The sequence below is a fragment of the Pelophylax lessonae genome (genome assembly GCF_965119305.1).
Source record: "Pelophylax lessonae genome assembly, chromosome: 9".
NCBI classification, from domain to species: Eukaryota; Metazoa; Chordata; class Amphibia; order Anura; family Ranidae; genus Pelophylax; species Pelophylax lessonae.
The window spans coordinates 147,056,665-147,075,187 of record NC_138776.1 but is presented as its reverse complement, the minus strand read 5'-3'; the positions used below and the strand labels follow the sequence as shown (position 1 = coordinate 147,075,187).

Sequence of the window (18,523 nt, the reverse complement as noted above, 5' to 3'; positions counted from 1 at the left end):
AAAACTGCTGTCAGGCATGGCACAAACTTCTTTGCCAAGGACAGGATGATATCCACCTCTTTCTGGGCTGAGTGACTCTTTGTGCCTCCTTGATGGATAATATAAAAAGTCACGTGGCACGTGGCCGTGGTATTGTCAGATTGCACCCTGACAGGGTGACCCCGAAGTCTGGGCGTCCAGTATTTCAAAGCCCGACTTGACTGCTCGGATTTCCAGAATGTTTATGGGGAGAGCTTTCTCTACCAAAGACCATTTCCCCTGGACAGTGACTTCCTCCAGAATCGCTCACCAGCCGGAGAGACTGGCATCTGTAGTCACCACCTTCTGGTTACTGGAAGAAAGGATTTCCCCTTCTCCTGAAATCTGGTTACCAACCACCAATTCAGACTCTGACGTACTCTTGGTACCAGACACATGGACCAGTCCAGAGACTGAACCATTCCTGTCCATTTAGACAGGATGTTCTTCTGCAAGGGTCTTGCATGGAATTAAGCATAGGGATATGCAGACACCATCTTCCCCAATAACTTCATGCAAAGACGTACAGAAGGATATCTCAGCCTTACTACGGACCGAGCAAGATCCTCCAGGTCTGTGACCTGTCTTGTTGGCAAGAATATCTCTTTGCCTGTACTGTGTCCTCAAGAAAACCCAGATATTCCAGACACTGGACCGACTGTAATGCTGACTTTGCCAAGTTCAGTATCCAACCCAGACATTCTAGGAACTGTACTGTCTGGAGGACATTTCGGCTTAGGAGCTAGGATATTTGTGAACACGGTTGGAGCCATGGCTAACCCAAAGGGCATGGCCACAAACTGAAAATGACGGTTTTCTATTACAAAGCGTAGAAACCTTTGATGAACCTAGAATATAGGCACGTGAAGATATGCATTATTGATGTCTATGGATGCTAGAAATTCCTCTCCCTGCAGGGAGGCTAGGACTGAACAAATGGACTCCAAACGGAAAGTATGAACGTTCAGAAACTGGTTTAGAGCTTTGAGATCCAGAATAGGACTTACATCCTGGTTTGGGGATTATGAACAGGTTTGAGTAAAAACCCCTGAACCTTTCATTCTCCGGAACCTCGGACAGCACTTTTTGGGCCCTCAGCTGCTCCAACACCAGAAAGAGATATCTTCTTTTTAGGATATCTGTCGGTATACTTGACTTTACAAACCAAGGACACCTGAAATTCCAGTTTGTACCCCTGCAAGATGGTGGAGATAACCCAGATGTCTTGGATCGTTTCCACCTAAACCTTCGAGAACCGAAGCAGCCTTCCACCCACCCAAGTGAGTGGGGGTGCCCCTTCACAGAGTAGGCTTAGAGGAAGACTTGGCTGATCTCTGGACCCAGGGCTTTTTCTGACCCTGCCCTAAAGCCTTGGTTCCGGACCCATATAGCTGAGGCCGTCGCCACCATCTGGAATTAGAAGCATGGTAGTATCAGTGCTGGGGATCTTAAAAGAAGAAGGACGCTTGCTCTTCCTTCTTACAGGTAGCAACGTACTCTTTCCCCCCGCCCCCTCCGAGATCTTTTGGCTATACTTATCTAGATTCTCACCAAAAAGGCATTCTCCCTGAAAAGGGAAGCCAGACAGCTACTTTTTACATAGCAATTCCGCAGACCAGCTCTTTAACCAAAGGATTCTGCGCATATGCACTCTCATCAGAGCAAACTGTGACATGTGCCTTATGGAGTCCGTAAGAACATTCACTGCAAAACAAAGTGTGAGGTAGATCTGACAGATCTTCCACAGACTTTCCTTGAGAAGGAACTGTCTTGGACACTCGCTTAATTCCGTCTTTTAAAGACTGACAAACTCCTATGGCCGCTACTGCTGGTTGTATTGCAGATCCTGCAATGGCCAAGAAGGCTTTCAATAAAGATTCCAACTTTTTTATCTGGTGGATCTTTAAAAACCTGGGCTTTATCCACAGGACAGGTAAACTCTTGTTAACCGAAGAAATGGCAGCATCCACGGTGGGTATATTCCATTTCTTTTCCTCCATAGGATACAATAGTGAAAACCTTTCAGGAGGAACAAAAATCCTATTAGGATGATCCCAATCATTATACGTTTCTTGCTTCAAGAGCGGATGTATGGGAAACCTCCGAGGACTATGAGGAGGGCGCAATGAGCCTAGAGAGGAAAAAGAGACTTCAGCCGTCTCTAAGGGAGGAAATTTGTATCCAGACCGGAACATTTCCGTAAGAGACTGAACCAACAGTCTCTGGGTTTGAGAGGCTGATAACAACTCCTCTGACCCTGACTCCCCAGAAGTGGAAACCTCAGCTTGACCATCCATAGGGTCATCGTAAGCTACTTCTTCCACATCCTCTGCCCAATCCTAAACTGATTCAGGCGGTGGCTCAGGTGAGGGGGATCGATCACGTTTCCTCCCTCCTTGAGATGCTGCAATCATGCCAGCAATTTTACCCTCAAGGCTGGCTAATGCCGATTCCGCCTGAGGAAGGAGCATGCATGCTCCGAACGCGAGCACCCCCTGCCACTATTGGATGTAAGCCTGGATACTGAATGCTGCCACAAACACAGGAAGTGTCGGACTCCACCGGCACAGCCAGGACCACGGCCGCCACAGTGTACTTCCCTAACATCCCTACAGTGTTGCAGATGAACCATCACTATTTGCTGATCAACTTTTTCGTCTGTGTGAGTTACTATATTGTTTTTATGTAATAAATAACCTTTTAATCTACCATGAGGTGGCGCTGCTTTTCTTCTCCTACCCCTCTTGCACTACTTAACTGTTGGCAGATATAAAGGTGATTGTAATGTGTGTGGTGAGCTTTAGCTGAAGCAGCGTTGAAGACTTATTTACAGCAAAATCTACATTGCAGAGTTGACCCTGAAACAGTGGAGAGAGGATATTGCAGTGCTGAAATTGTGTGCGATACCTGTGTATATTTTCCATTTTAACACAGAATTCCTCCATGTATGTCTTTCCAACAATCTATTTTTATGTTGGCATCTTGTATTAGAACAATGCATCTTTTAGTACAAAATGCTTAAAGCATCTGACATGAGAGGAAGTTGTAATATATACATAGGACAGGAACAAGTAACAATACACACCTCATACATCCACTTGCTGAAGGGTCTTTGCCACGTTTCCTTCTTCTCCAAATGCAGGTAGGCATTAAATAGAATCAGATAAATGTATCTCTCCAAGTACTGAATGCTGTGCAACTGAATTAGCTGCATTTCTTTAAAACTTTTGGCAGTTTTAATCTGATGGAGAAAAAAAAAAAAAAAACGTGATGTCAATTTTCCTTTTGAGATTTATGAAACAAAATCATACAATTCCAGATATATGCCATTAAAGCATCAATTTATCGAAAATCCAAGTATTAATTTGAACTACCAGTACAGTGTATGAACAAGAATCATAGGGGTTGATCTGCTGAAGGCAAATAATCTGTTAACTTTGCAAGGGACTTTTCCCATAGTAAAAATGCACTTTGCAAAGAATATCCCAAATCATATTCAAGGAAATAAAAAAAAAAAAAAAAAACAGTATTTTTCTTGCACATGACTGGATGATAAAAGTCATAGCATAGCTTCACCTCATTAACTGCTTGCCGACCGCCGCAAGTAGATTTACTGCGGCGGTCAGCCCCTGCCAGGCAGAGTGACGTTAATTAACGTCACTAGCCTGGGAGGGTCTGGGGAGCTCCCGCGCGGTCACGCACCCCCCCGCGCGTGTGACCAGCGGATCCGATGTCCGCCGGACACTCGGCGATCGTCGGGGGAAGAGGGAGAATGTCAGGCAGCTTGTGTAAACAAGCTGCCTGTCATTCTCCTCGCTGTAAAGACACTGATTACACGGATCTAGTATGTAGATCCGTTGATCAGTGTCCTTACAGCTAGAGCCACAGCCAATCACAGTAAGAATCACGCCCCTAGGGACACACACAGCCCCTCCCTCCCAAATAAAGTTAACCCCTTCACTGCCAGTGTATTTTTACAGTAACAGTGCATATGTATAGCACTGATTACTGTAGTAATGTCACTGGTAACCCCAAAAGTGTCAAAAATGTCAGTCAAGGGTCCGATCTGTCCGCCCCAATGTCGCAGTACCGCAAAAAAAAAATCGCAGATCGCCGCCATTACGCGTTAAAAAAAAAAACAACAAAAATGACAAAAATCTTTCCCTTTGTTAGTAAACGCGATAACTTTTGCGCAAACCAATCAAAATACGTTTTTTGCGATTTTTTTTACCAAACATAGGTAGGATAAAACAAATTAGCCAAAAATGTTAAAAAATTTTGATTTTTACATTTTTTTTTGGGGAATTTCATATAAAAAAATGTGAAAAATATTGTTATTTTTGCAAAATTGTCGCTCTTTTTTTGTTTATAGCGCGTGATCAAAAAATCGCACAGGTGATCAAATACCACCAAAAGAAAGCTCTGTTTGTGGGAAAAAAAGGACGTCAAATTCATTTAGGTACAGCGTCGCACGACCGCGCAATTGTCCGTTAAAGTCACGCAGTGCCGAATCGCAAAATACCCCCTGGTCTTTTAGCAGGAAAATCCTCCGGGGGGCTTAAGTGGTTAACTAAGCTCTGGCGAAAGTCCCCTTGCAATTGCTTTGCATTTACTAAGGCCTGGTTTGCACTAGTGAGATTTCTGCACAGAATAATATGACAATGGAAACAGCATTGTCTTCAAAGGTGGCCTATCACATCAATGCAGCACGACTGTGATAAGAGTTTGGGGAAGGGTCTTGTGCTACTTTGGTGCAATGCAGTATGATATTTTCCCATAGAATTTAATGGAAACATATCAAAAACACAAGTACACGTGTTTTTTTATGTCATTTTGGTGCGTTTTTTTATTGAACTATACTCCTCCTTTCAAGGACAGTAGTAGTACTAGTAAAATTGTGGCCAAAAACCTACACCACTAAAATCACATGCATACGCACCTCAAATCGCATTCACAGCTCAACGAACTAGTGTGCACTTTCAGTGTGCACCTGCTTTCTGAACTAGACACTCTGCTATGTTACTGTTTTCCAATAACTAGAGATTTCATTCTTGGCACCATTTATTCTCACAACTTTGAAAACAACTACTGCTCACACATACAATTCATTGGTCAAACAATAGCTTTTTCAAGCAATCTGGTATGTTTTTGCTACTTATGCAGCGCATGTTGTTTCTCAAAACGACTGTATATTCATGTTTGCATTTTAATTCCTTAAATGCAGCCTACCACTTATAACATCACAATACGTTTTATGCACACATTAGGAACCAGTTGGGAATGGACATTTATAAGAACGGGAATCTTCGCTCTTAGGCCCCTTTCACACAGGCGGACCGTTGAGATCCCCGTCAGTTTTTTTGGCGCATCTGAATGGTCACCCCATGCATCTCTATGGGGCATCGGATGTCAGCGGAGTCATGTCCCCTGATATCCGATCCGTCAAATCTGGACGGATGGAAACCTTATTTTCCATCCGTCCAGCGGATCGGAGGGGATCGGATGAGAACGGACAGACGGTCCGTTCCCATCCGATTCCCCCATAGAGATGCATGGGGACCTGACAGCTGTGTCTCCGCACACAGCACTGAGAACAGCTGTCATCCTCCTGCTCAGCGGATCAATAGTGTGAAAGTGCCCTTAAAGTGAAGATGTACCCAGACTATGCACACTAAAGTATTTACAGTACATTATCTAAACCAGCAATAAAATCACTTTAAAACAAGCCCTCACTCACCGTTGTGGCTATAGGCCTTGTACAAAAATTAATCTTCAAAGTTCACAACAGAGGCACCGAAATCTCCGCAGTCTGCCAGCCCTCTAATGTCAACAACCAGCAGGTGTTTCTAAGCTGTTCAAAACTGACTAAAGTTTGACTTCAGAAACTATGTTGTAATCTTTGAGGATCTCTGAGAATTAATTACTTCAAAATACAAGCAGTTAGAGGTCAGGGATGGCAAGGGGTTAATAAACCTCCATGTGATAGCATTGAGCATGTGACAGGTACTCTTCTTGGAGACAAGAGACCCCAATGTCTCCCCTGCCCTTCACACCATCTAACCAAGCACAGATCAGCTTGGTTAGATGTGTCTCCTTGCTGTACCAGCTGGGAAATGGTTGACCTGAAACTGGAAGTGACTAAATCATCAACGTCTCCAGTTTAATTGTTTACATGTGCGATCAAGGCATGGATTTGCCTCTGTCTCACATCTCTCCCTCCTGAAGCCAATGGTTGTGTTCCTGGTAAGAGCAGGCGCCCCCTTGCTGGCTCTGTGTAGGTGATCGCTGGCTAGAGAGCCACTGCTTCACCTTAACTTTGAAGCCGGCAGCCAGCTGAAGAAAACCTGTACAAGCTAATGGCCATCAGTTTGTGATTAGAGGGTCACTCTTTGGATGTACGTCCATAGAGCTGAACTAGTTAGAGAGTTTGTAAAGGCTATGCTATTTTTATTTTTTTGTAAAAACAATAACCATGCTATACTTACCAGTTCTGAACAATAGTATTGCACAGAGTGTCTCCAAACCTCCTCCTCTGAGGACCCCTGCCGGTGCCCCAGGCTCCTCCTCTTTTCACTGTGCCACCATAAAAAGCTGCACACACAGCGTGTCTCAGCCCTGCCTCCCACTCTCTGCTTGCAGAATTTGATTGACAGCAGTAGAAATCAATGTTCTGCTTTTAGAACCACTTTAAGAGTGGAGATTCAGATAATATTCGATGCCCACAGATGAATTATTGTGATTTTTTTTATGACATTTCTGCGCTTTCACACTGAACATGTGAATGTACCCTTTTTCAAAACAACATCATAACTAAAAACTATTTAAAATTAATAAATAATAATCTAATACTATTGAGTTACTTACATACTAATGTGATTATGTTTACAAGTCTGTAAGACCAAGTTATAAACAATATTTATAATTCTATATACTGTATAAGGATTTTATTGCTCTTTATATGATTTGATACAGCTGAGCACAGTCTGAAAGCCACTCTCTATGGAGGTTAAAGATTTCTATGTATGATTCTGGTTTGCCCCCATTTTTGAAAAAACAAGTAAAAGAAACACATGTTTTTGCTACTTTGTGTCTGAACATAATTAATTACAGTAATTCCAAACAAAAGGCGTCTTCTTTATTATTTTGTTTCTACAACCATCCTACAAAGTGCTAGTACACTGTGTACCAGTCTGTTCCTCGCTCTATTCTTTATCTGTAAAGATGATCACATACGTTATGTTATATATTTGTTATTGGGACTTGGTTTATTGATCCTTTAGTGCATAGCAGCTTTTTATTATTATTTTATACAGTTTCACAGAATTTTTTATTATTATAACGTTATGATCCTGCTATACAATCTCCTTTAGATTTACCTAAAACTGTGTACAGTAAGAACTGATTGGATATAATTTGAATGGATTGTAAAAGGTAGACCCCCTAAGACTGTAAACATCTCTGTAAATGTAAGATTAAACAGAGATTGTAAAGTTCTCTCCATTTATGAAGGACCCTGGTGCACAACCTGCGGCCCTGTGGTATGTGATGCTTCCCTCGAACCTCAGCAATTTGTAGTGGGAACATTGACTTGCTTAATAGCATTGATCTCTACTAGCCCCGTGTAATGTTTCCAGTTTCATATTGTCTTCTGCAGCATATCCCCAGCCAGAAATGTAGCACGTCTACACTCTCTGACCCTCATTTCCTCTATTTGATCTGCAATTTCTGACAGTCACCTCAAGCATTACATATATTGAGCATTATTTGCGGCCATTTAGTGAAGTCATGGGCTGCATTTTAAGGCATTAGATTATAAACTGACAACCACTAATTTAGTACATCATACATATATTGTACAATTAGCTTGGAATGTGTTGGGTCAGTTTAAGGTGCACAGATACTGATAGCAACACTTCTGTGTCAGAAATACGGAAACAGCCATTGCTTGCCTCCTCCTGAAAATATTTGTTGCCTGACCATGTCTAGCATAAATGCTTTTGAGTCACAGACCTGCATGTAACAAAGTTCAACCTCTTAGCACCAAGAGTACGCAAATATGTGGCCTCTCAGCGGGTGGTCCTTGCATGCTCCCGGCATAGTTACTGGCTCCCAAAGGAAAGCTTTCGGATCATCTGACAGCCAATCACGGGGGTCACATGATCATAAACCCCCGCCCCACCTCCCGGCATCAGAAACCCCTTAAAGGGCCGGTAGGCGCCGGCACTAAGACTTTAAGATAATAAAAATGATTTAGACAAATTGACTGTTTACTTTTCCCCAGAGCTCAGTGACTGTGGTAAAGTATCACTTTGTAAAAATTACCTGTTTGTAAAAGGAAAGGTTAGGAAAATATAATTTTTGCTTGTACATAATTGGATGAGGACATTGACCAGAGATTCACTTCATTCACTACGTTCTGGTGCAAATTCTCTTGGGAAAATCAACAGTGTATTTGCCTTTGGTAAATCAACCCCAATGTCTTATCTCTATATTTATGTTCCAGGTCAGTTACTCAGCATTCAAGCTCAAGTTTTAGCATCCAAATCCAAAATTAGCCTCTGTTCCCCAGATTATGCTTTCATGGAGAAACACGTTGGGACGGGCCTCACATGACGTCATTCCGCAAGCCGGTTTGTAGCTTGGACATGCTGGCAGTTTTTTTTCAAATACACCCTTTCTAAGAACTTACTGTGTAAGTGCATTTTTATCTTTTTAATAAATTAGTTTTGGTAAAATTACTAAACTATGTGGTCCCCCAGTCGCTCTTAAATTCCTTCTTCAGAGTCTATTTGCCTTAGGAGGTTTATCTTTTGGATTGTGCACATTTAGTTGCTAGGGCGAAAGGGGATGTTGGATCTCCTTTCAGGATTATATCATCTGGTAAGAAGCCCTACTGTGGTGGAGAGGCACTGGGAGCACTTTCTTATGGTGGTGTATTCTGATTTTTTTCACACCACAATGTTTTTAGCACTTTTGTCTGCACTTTATTTGAACATTTGATTGCACTGTTCAAGGACTTTTTTTGCACTTTGTTTGTTGCACATTCCACTTTTTTTGCTTATTTATGAATTTCATCAGGTTTATTATAGATCTATTTACATATATGCATTGATTGAAAAAAATGCTTGGTGGACAGTGCACTTAAATATGTTTTTTATAAAGTTTTAGCATGGCAGTCGAGCAGTAACATTTGCTGAAGTAGAGGTTACCCATGCTAGAATATAACAGCAGTGTCCTATGGCAGATAGAGTAAGCATTGTTACCAGAGACAAAGGAGGGAAAATGCTGCGATTCCATGGATCGGAAAGGTGCAATGACACCAGAACAATTTCATGATACAAGGGTAGCTTCCATCACACCAAATATAAAATGACACGCCGGCAGTGTGTATAAGGTGTAGTAAATTCACATGATCCATGTAGTAACTTTTTCTTCCATTCATAAAAGATCAAATAATGAACAAAAATATAAATACTGCATGTGTATGATTTTGTGAATCTAGCCTTGGGTATTCTACAAGTAGTACTACAGTAAAATGTAATAGCAAATATTACTCAAAATGTAATAGGACATGGAAAAAAAGGAATATTAGAGTAGACAACTGGGAAAAGACACAGGTTTCTGCATATTTTAGAAATATCTGCGTGTAAGCAAACTCTGAGGTTGGAAGCCAATTTTCTAATGAGAAATATATTATGGTAGGCTGTAAATGCATTCAGATCTGTTGGAAGCCTGCCACGTGACCAATAAGGATCTCACTTATGCTCTATGACTATATTGGGTGGTATTTATTTTGTTTAAACTATTTTATTTATGTGCTGCTATAGCTTCTTAAAGGTAATTTGTTTTTATCCTAAGAAACGCTGCACTTACATTTCAAAACATAGTCCTTTACTATGATGTCTATACTGCATATGGTTATTTGACACAAATGAAAGGTAATAAACACACATATGTAGCAGCAGAATATTCCTGTAGCACCCAAATATTGCACATGAAATGGAGAATAGAATTGTACAAAATGCTGCAAATAACTGCAGTGACACACTGTAGATTTCCTATTCTATATACAGATGTCAGGAATACTTTGCCATTTGCAAATTTAAACTATTTGTTTAACACTAGCCACGATGCTATCAAACTAATTTTACACAACTTGACCCTCGCTTTTGAACCCATTTGGTTTCAATATTAGTGAAAACGAAAGAAAAAATTGCGCTAACCATAAAGATAAGCGGCTGACACAGACAATTGACAACAAATTGTTAAACAAGAAAAATATAAAAAAAAGTGCAGCGCTAATAATCAATAAATGCATGTAAATACATAAAAATATGTATAAGCAAAAATATGAATAAATGTAAAAGTCCCAAGTGATAGGAGTGACATAAATGTCTAGTTAAGCAGTGGATGATCACAGTGCTCAGCAGGTCCCGACACCAACAGGGAATGGAGAGAATATATGCTCACCAGAGGACTCAAGAGTGCCATATAACACCTGGGTCAAAAGAGGTTGATATAGCGTAGGTGGGTTATCCAACACAGTGCATAATCCAAGGATGTTCCAATGGGATCTTGTAGCAAATGTGCCGTTACACCAGAGACTCCCCAAGGCAGCCATGTACAGCCATGACGTGGCAAATGAAGCAAAAGGTGCAAAAATAGTGTAATACTGCTAAAATGTATTAAATAAATAAATACCAAGATACACTTACAGACATCCCATGGAAAGTAGCATATCAGATAACATCAGTAGGCTGTCAATGGCTCTTTTGACCCAGGTGCTATATGGCACTCTGAGTCCAACCATTCTGGTGAGCATATATTATCTCCATTCCCTGTTGGTGTCGGGACCTGCTGAGCACTGTGATCATCCACTGCTTAACTGAACATTTATGTCACTCCTATCACTTGGGACTTTCACATTTATTCATATTTTTGCTTATATGTATTTTTATGTATTTACATGCATTTATTGATTATTAGCGCTGCACTTTTTTATATTTTTTTGGTTTCAATATTAAACACCTGTTTTGTAGATCTTTGTCACTCATTCTCCACTGCATCTACAAACCTTAATACTGAAATATGTGAAGTTTTATTTTTATGCACTAGCCAGATCCTCTTAATCACGATAACCCCCACTGCCTCCACCTACTAACTTACTTACTGCATTGGAGATTACCAATCATTTATTAAATTAAGATCAATACAATTCGTGATGAGAGCTCCAGTGTCCAGCTTTCTCCTCCAACCAAAATACCAGGTCCAATACCACACTCAATACTTTCCTCCTTCAACCCTGTTACCACTGAGGAAATTGCCAAACTCTTTTTTGAGGCCCACCGCACCACTAGACCTTGTCCCCTCAAGAAATCCTAAGGTCGCCTTCCTGCTCTATCCAACCCACGTTTTCAATCTCTCGCTCTCCATCGGCACCTTTCCCTCCCTGCTCAAACACATACTTGGTTACCCCTATGCTTAAAAACCCTCACTGTTTAAACAACTTAGGACCCACTTGTCTTCTCCTGTTTGCCTTCAAGCTTCTTTCACGCCTTTTCCACAACCATGTGAGTTACTGCTTTACTGATAACATTTGGTACTCCCTTACGCCCCGGCTTCTGCCTGCAACGTTTTACTGAAACTGCCATACTAAAACTTACTAAAAACCTACTAACTTCTAAAACCAACTTAATGGTTACTCCATATTTATACTTTTAGAACTCTCCACTGCTTTGACATTGTTGATCACCTGCTCCTCGCAAATAAATTTCACCACTCCCTTTGCGTTTGTGTCTCTGCTTTTTTCTGGTTTACCTCCTACCTATTTATTCGCACCTTCAGTGTCACCTTCAACTCCATCTCCTCTTCTTTTTTCTGTTTGGAGTACCCCAAGGCTCTGTTCTTTGGGCCCCTCCTATTCTCTCTCTCTACACCTCTTCCCTGAGCCAGCTGGCAACCTCCCATGGCTTCCAATGCCACCTTTACTCCGATGACACCCATATCTACCTCTCTACTCCCCAGCTCACCCCCCCCCCAATCTCCTCATGTATAACAAATGAACTGAGCGACATATCAGTATGCATGTCACACCATTTCCTCAAATTCACCTGTTTAAAACCATGACTGCTGCCCCTCTGTTCCAATCCCTTCACTGGTTTTCACTAGCCCAATGTAAAAAATTCAAAATACTAACCACATACAAAGCTATCCACAATACTGCTCCCAGCTACATCACCAATCTCATCTCGAGATATCACCCAAATTGTCTATTTTGCTCCTCCCAAGACATCTCGCTCTCTAGCTCTATTGTTATCTCATCCCACACTTGCCTGCAGGACTTCTCTAAAACCTCTTATCCTGTAACTCCCTAACCCCAATATGTCCGGTTAGCTCCTACGCTGTCCACCTTTAGGCAATCCTTGAAAACTAATTTACTCAGAGAAGTCTACCCCACCTCGAGCTAAAAACTGTACTTGGGCCACCTCCATTAGGTCATCCCCTGCAGTTTTTAACTTTTGTACCACTTCCCCCTCCCTTTAGATTGTAAACTCCATGAGTAGGGCCTTCCTATTCCTCCTGTACTATATGTATATTGTCTCTCTTTATATTATAAAGCGCTGTGCAAACTGTTAGAGCTATATAAATCCTGTATAATATAAAAATAATAATAATAATATGAATAACAATTCTTAGGTTTCAAACATATTTCAGCTTTGCATACTTTGTGCTAGAATTGTTACTTAAACAACTTGAAACATTAAAAATTAGAGATGTACCGACAGTTCCCGGCGAACTTAGCATGTTCGCGTTCGCCGCTGCGGGCGAACATATGCGATGTTCGGTCCGCCCCCTATAATACATCATTGAGGCAAACTTTGACCCTGAACTTCACAGTCAGCAGGCACATTTCCAGCCAATCAGCATACCTCCCTCCCACACCCTCCCACCTCCTATAAATAAGCAAGGGCAGCATCCATCTTAGATCATTCTGAAGCAGTGTGTTAGTGAGAGCAGGGAGAGTGTTGCTGCTGCTGCTGCTGTTAATAGCTAGGGACAGTTAGTCACCAGAGACCTTCCCCTCACTGCTTTTATAGATGCCTGCTTTTATGGATCTCTTGTGAGTACCATTTTAATTGTGTGTGAATAAAGTACTGCTGTGCTACACTTAGATCAGCGCTTGGCTCTCTCTCTCTCTCTCACAGTTAGTCAGTGTTCCCGGTCTTGTTAGTCAGTGTTCTTGGTCCACTACTGCTGTAAGGACAGCATCCTGACAGCACCCCAAAAAGCCCTTCTAAGGGCTGGTATTTGAGTAATTTTTATATATATCTATATCTAGTGTCCCCAAAAGCCCTTTTTAGGGCTGGTAATTGAGTATTTTTTATATATATATATATATATATATATATATATATATATATATATATATATATATATATATATATATCTATTGTACACTGCAGTTGCCTGCCCGCTGTGTGTGAGAGGCCACAGACCCACCACAGACTGTACTGTGTGCACACCACACTCATTTCGGGTGGCACAGGCACAGTACCTTGCATTTTAAAAAATATTTTTTTTTTCCTCTGTCATAATTGCAGTGAGTGCTGTGTCAGGTCCACAGAGTGCACTGTACCCACTGCAGTGCACTGCCCACCACTGATATATATACGGTGGCACAGCATCTTGTTGCAAATTGAAAAAAAAAAAATATTTTTTATTATTGCAGTTGCCTGGGCTGCCAGTGACTGTCAAGTCCACAGAGTGTACTGTGCCCACTGTAGTGCCACTGCGTGCCCACCCACCACTGATATATATACGGTGGCACAGCAGCTTGCAAAGTAAAAATATATATATTTTTTTATAATTGCAGTTGCCTGGGTGCCAGTGACTGTCAGGTCCACAGAGTGTACTGTGCCCACTGCAGTGCCACTGCCCATCCACCACTGATATATACGGTGGCAGGCATGACTTTTTTTGGATTAGTGTCTGGGGGGGTCTAAAAAGCGTACCTGTAAAGTTTCAGCTCTGTAGCATGTCCAGAACCAGAAAAAAAAGATCATATAGGTGTAAAAGGGGTTCCCACCATCCCTGCTCTACTGAAAAATGATCTTTTTTTCTGGTTCTGGACATGCTACAGAGCTGAAACTTCACAGGTACACTTTTTAGACCCCCTAGACACTAAATCACACAAAAAAGTTCTTAAAAATTGTCATTTTTGATAGAGAGCCAATTATTGGAAAACTTAAAAAAAAAAAAACTTAAAAAAAACACAATTTCTTTGGATTTATTGTCTGGGGGGTCTAAAAAGTGTACCTGTGAAGTTTCAGCTCTGTAGCATGTCCAGAACCAGAAAAAAAATAGAATTAGGGTTAGGGTCAGGGTTAAGGTTAGGGTTATTTTTAGTGCTTAGGGTTAGAGGGTTAGAGTTAGAGGGGTAGGGGTAGGGCTACTAACTCTAACCCTAAGTATCTCACCGTAACCCTAACCCTAGCCCCTAACACTAAACCTAACCCTAACCCTCCAACCATAACCCTCTAACCTTAACCCTAACCCTCTAAGCCTAGCCATAAAAATAACCCTAACCCTAAACCTAACCCTAGCCCTAACCCTAACCCTAACCCTAGCCCTAAGCCTAACCCTAACCCTAATTCGTATTTTTTTCTGGTTCCGGACATGCTACAGAGCTGAAACTTCACAGGTACACTTTTTAGACCCCCCCAGATGCTAAATCCAAAGACATTTTTTATTTTTATTTTTTTTAATTTTTCCAATAATTGGCTCTCTAACAAAAAATTACAATTTTTAAGAACTTTTTTTTGTGTGATTCAGTGTCTGGGGGTCTAAAAAGTGTACCTGTGAAGTTTCAGCTCTGTAGCATGTCCAGAACCAGAAAAAAAAATAGAATTAGGGTTAGGGCTAGGGTTAGGGTTATTTTTAGTGGTTAGGGTTAGACGGTTAGGGTTAGAGGCGTAGGGGTAGGGTTACTAACTCTAACCCTAAGTATCTCACCGTAACCCTAACCCTGGCCCCTAACACTAAACCTAACCCTAACCCTTAAAGCCCAGTTCCTGTCCCATTTTGGTCGGTTCTGGTCTGTTTGCGGTTGTTTGCGGTGCGTTAAACGGGGAGTTTGGTCTGTCACTGTGAAGCGGGCGTAACCCTTACACTACCTGATCGATACAACATCATACCTGATCGTATACACACACTGGATGTTTTAAAGCACGTTATTCCAAACAATTTAGGAATGTTAGGTGATTTATGCCCTTTATGGAATAAAACCCGACTCTGCGTCAACTACGTAATTTTCCATGGGAGTTTTGCCATGGATCCCCCTCCGGCATGCCACAGTCCAGGTGTTTGTCCCCTTGAAACAACTTTTCCATTACTATTGTGGCCAGAAAGAGTCCCTGTGGGTTTTAAAATTCGCCTGCCTATTAAAGTCTATGGCGGTTCGCAATGTTCGCCGGTTCGCGAACATTCGCCGATGTTCGCGTTCGCCGTTCGCGAACGGCGAATTTTATGTTCGCGACATCACTATTAAAAATACATCTACTATCACCTATGAACTGTTGTAGATTATGTAAAGTGTTTAATATAATAAAAAGATGTAGATCCCCGCTCCAGTAGTTGCAAACTTTGGTTATGTTCACATTGATCCGACACGGACATCTCACGACTTCCGATCCGACTTTGCCCTGCGACTTAAGGTCGGACTTCCATGCAACTTCAATGAAAGGGATCCGATTTTGAGATCATTGCTACTTGTCCTCTGACCAATAAAAATAATTCCTTTGACTCTGGAATGGATGAAACCGCACACTAAATGGATAAAAAGAATAAAATAGCGTGGGGTCTCTCCCAAATCCAAATGGATCTTGAGGAAGATCACCACGCCAAAATGTAAAAAAACCCAAAAAGACAGCCCCCCCACCCCAAGACCATACCAGACCCTTATCTGAGTATGCAGCCCAGGAGGAGGTCAGGAAAGTTGGGGGGGGGAGAACACTGATGGTGGAAGCGGAAAAGACATCAAGAAGAGGACGCCTCCCATAGGGAACCATTGATTCTGACATGTTATGTGACTTGTGCTCTCGAAGTCGGAGCGCATGTCAGACCAGTGTTAACTGGCCCTTTCAGCTGAGATTACAGGGTAAACTACCTATATAGACAGTGTATTGAGAAATAAATAGAGGAAGAATAAATCACAATTTTCAGCGCTACTACTTCTATAGTTTGTATATGTAATAAGCATAGATTATTGGAAGTCTTATACTATCATAGTTTTCCCTCCTTTGGCTACTGTAACCTTTTTTCTTTTGCCGTTTGAAAATACCACAGTCAAGACTATCCAAATTTTTGATGTAACCAACTACACAGCTACCAAAACTACAGCCGTTGTAAATGCATTTTAGTATTTTTGTCTTGCTATACAACTATAATGCATGTGTTTTTTTTGTTTTGTGATTTCCAGAATCGTCTTTCTGAGTGTTTCCTTACAGTTCTCAGGACAGATGGAGTGATCAAGAATTAGCCTTGGTTTACAGTAGCACTTATGTACATAATCTTATTACTAACTGATATTTCAGTGAGTGCCCCACTACAAAATATTTTGACACGCAGACTTTTTCTTGGGTACACAAAATGCAAACATGATTTCAAGGCTTAGTAAGGTCTTATTTTCTCTATTTTAAATCCGACATAGTATCTTTGTGTTTATCTTTGTGAAATAAAAAAAAAAAAACACTATTTTTGCAATTTGTTTGTTATGCAAGCATGCTCTTATGAAATAACCAAACTGATTGCCTCAAAAGAAATTCATTCAACAATAAAAGAAGGATTTGTGCATTTGTCTGGATAGTACAGTATGGATGCACTTACTACGTCATTTGGTTTGGATGTGAATATTAAACTGAGCTAAGAAAACATGAGAAAGAAATACAGATAAGCAGCCAACTCACCAAGCAAAATGGTGCCGTTATGCTGAAGTACAAGACCACATCCTTTTTTTAAGAGTAAAATGTATAACTTAAATATTAAAAATGATGCCTGTTTACTTCTACACACAAAAATGTGTGTCTCTTCAAAAATCCTTCATAGATAACTGAAATTATAAATCAGTATCCGTTTCCTATTCCTCTTCCAATAAAAAAAAACTGTAAACAATGTTGCAGGCAAAAAGCTAATTTAGCTTTCTAGTTAAGCTTAGCAGTCTATCTACCTTCCAGTGTCCAATTTGCTTCTGCCCATTTTAAGAAAGCATATTATGCAACCAAGTCCAGCTACAAATATAATGGTTGTTCTTTATTAATCATGAATGGCCACCTAGGGAAAATGCATCAAACTTTGTAGACTCAACACTTGCACGATGACAGGTATATGAGCAGAAAGAGTCCTGAACACCAGAAGTAGAAAAGGCTGATCAGCAGTGGTCACACAGCAAACAATTTAGCATTGTTTTTGCCTGCATCCAAGATCTTGGTGTCCTTTAACTGTAAATATAAATGTCATTTTTGTATTCTAAAGTATACACCTAAAAAGTGTATGTTAAAATCAGGAAAAAAAAAAAAAAGAAATCGCGAGATTACAAGCATATCAAAATAAGTGTCGACATACTATATAGTATATGGACTCACAATAATAATTAGTTTAATCACTTTGGAACAAAATTATTTTTGAGGATTAAAAGAATCTGCATTTCTGCTGGTGCACAGGCCAACAGCTAGCGCACAGGCCAATAGCTCATATCTTTCTTACCACACCTTGTTTCTTTCTATGTAGTAAATTGGCAGGAACATGGGGGTGCAACTGTGCCCTGTGAGCTAAATTTAGACTGCAGGAACAAGCTGCAAGCCATATACTTCATATTTCTTTCTTCTAAACACTTGCTGCTTTGTCTAATGCAACCAAGTTTCCTGGAGTTATCAGATTCAGGTGGGCATGAAAACAGACATTGTCTTCCACAATCAGCCCAACCTTCCCTACACATAGCATTTGGAAACATTTACCCCTCTGTGGGAAGTCAGTATCTGACACGAGGATAGTCTTACAATGCAAGTTTTTTTTCTGATATGTAAAATTAATGTAGTACAACAGACTTTAAAACATGGAAAATTTTACTATAGCAATATTCTTTTTCTACTGTGCCCAGAGAGCACAAATAAATATTGCTGCGAGGCAGAGAATAAAAACAACATGCCAAGGATATCACAGCAGTGGAAATAACATTACCTTATTCTCTACCCCTATCCCCCAGTCATTCTGACCTTATTGTTCCTGAATCCTTGAAATAACAGAATTTATCCTAGCACATAAAAGATAGTGGTTGTAGATATAGCCTTTGCCATTTTATTTCTCCTAATTAAAATTCAGATAAAGAACGAGTTACTTTTATGCACAAGGTTAAAAAACTATTATACATACAAAGTATATGCTTACGTTAAATAAAACCTTTTATACGCCCACACTATGTTACTGTGCATTCCTTCCTTTTTTTGTATTC

The 18,523-nt window shown here is 40.7% G+C and overlaps 1 protein-coding gene across 2 annotated transcripts in view; it reads right to left on the bottom strand.

Annotated features, from left to right (window-relative positions):
• The window catches only part of PALD1 (phosphatase domain containing paladin 1), a 379,422-nt gene that overhangs the window by 39,059 nt on the left and 321,840 nt on the right, over positions 1–18,523 (bottom strand). For both annotated transcript variants that reach the window (XM_082269285.1, XM_082269286.1), the window contains exon 19: positions 3,104–3,259. In XM_082269285.1, coding sequence (XP_082125411.1) covers positions 3,104–3,259 — 156 coding nt within the window. The remainder of the gene's footprint in view (positions 1–3,103; positions 3,260–18,523) is intronic.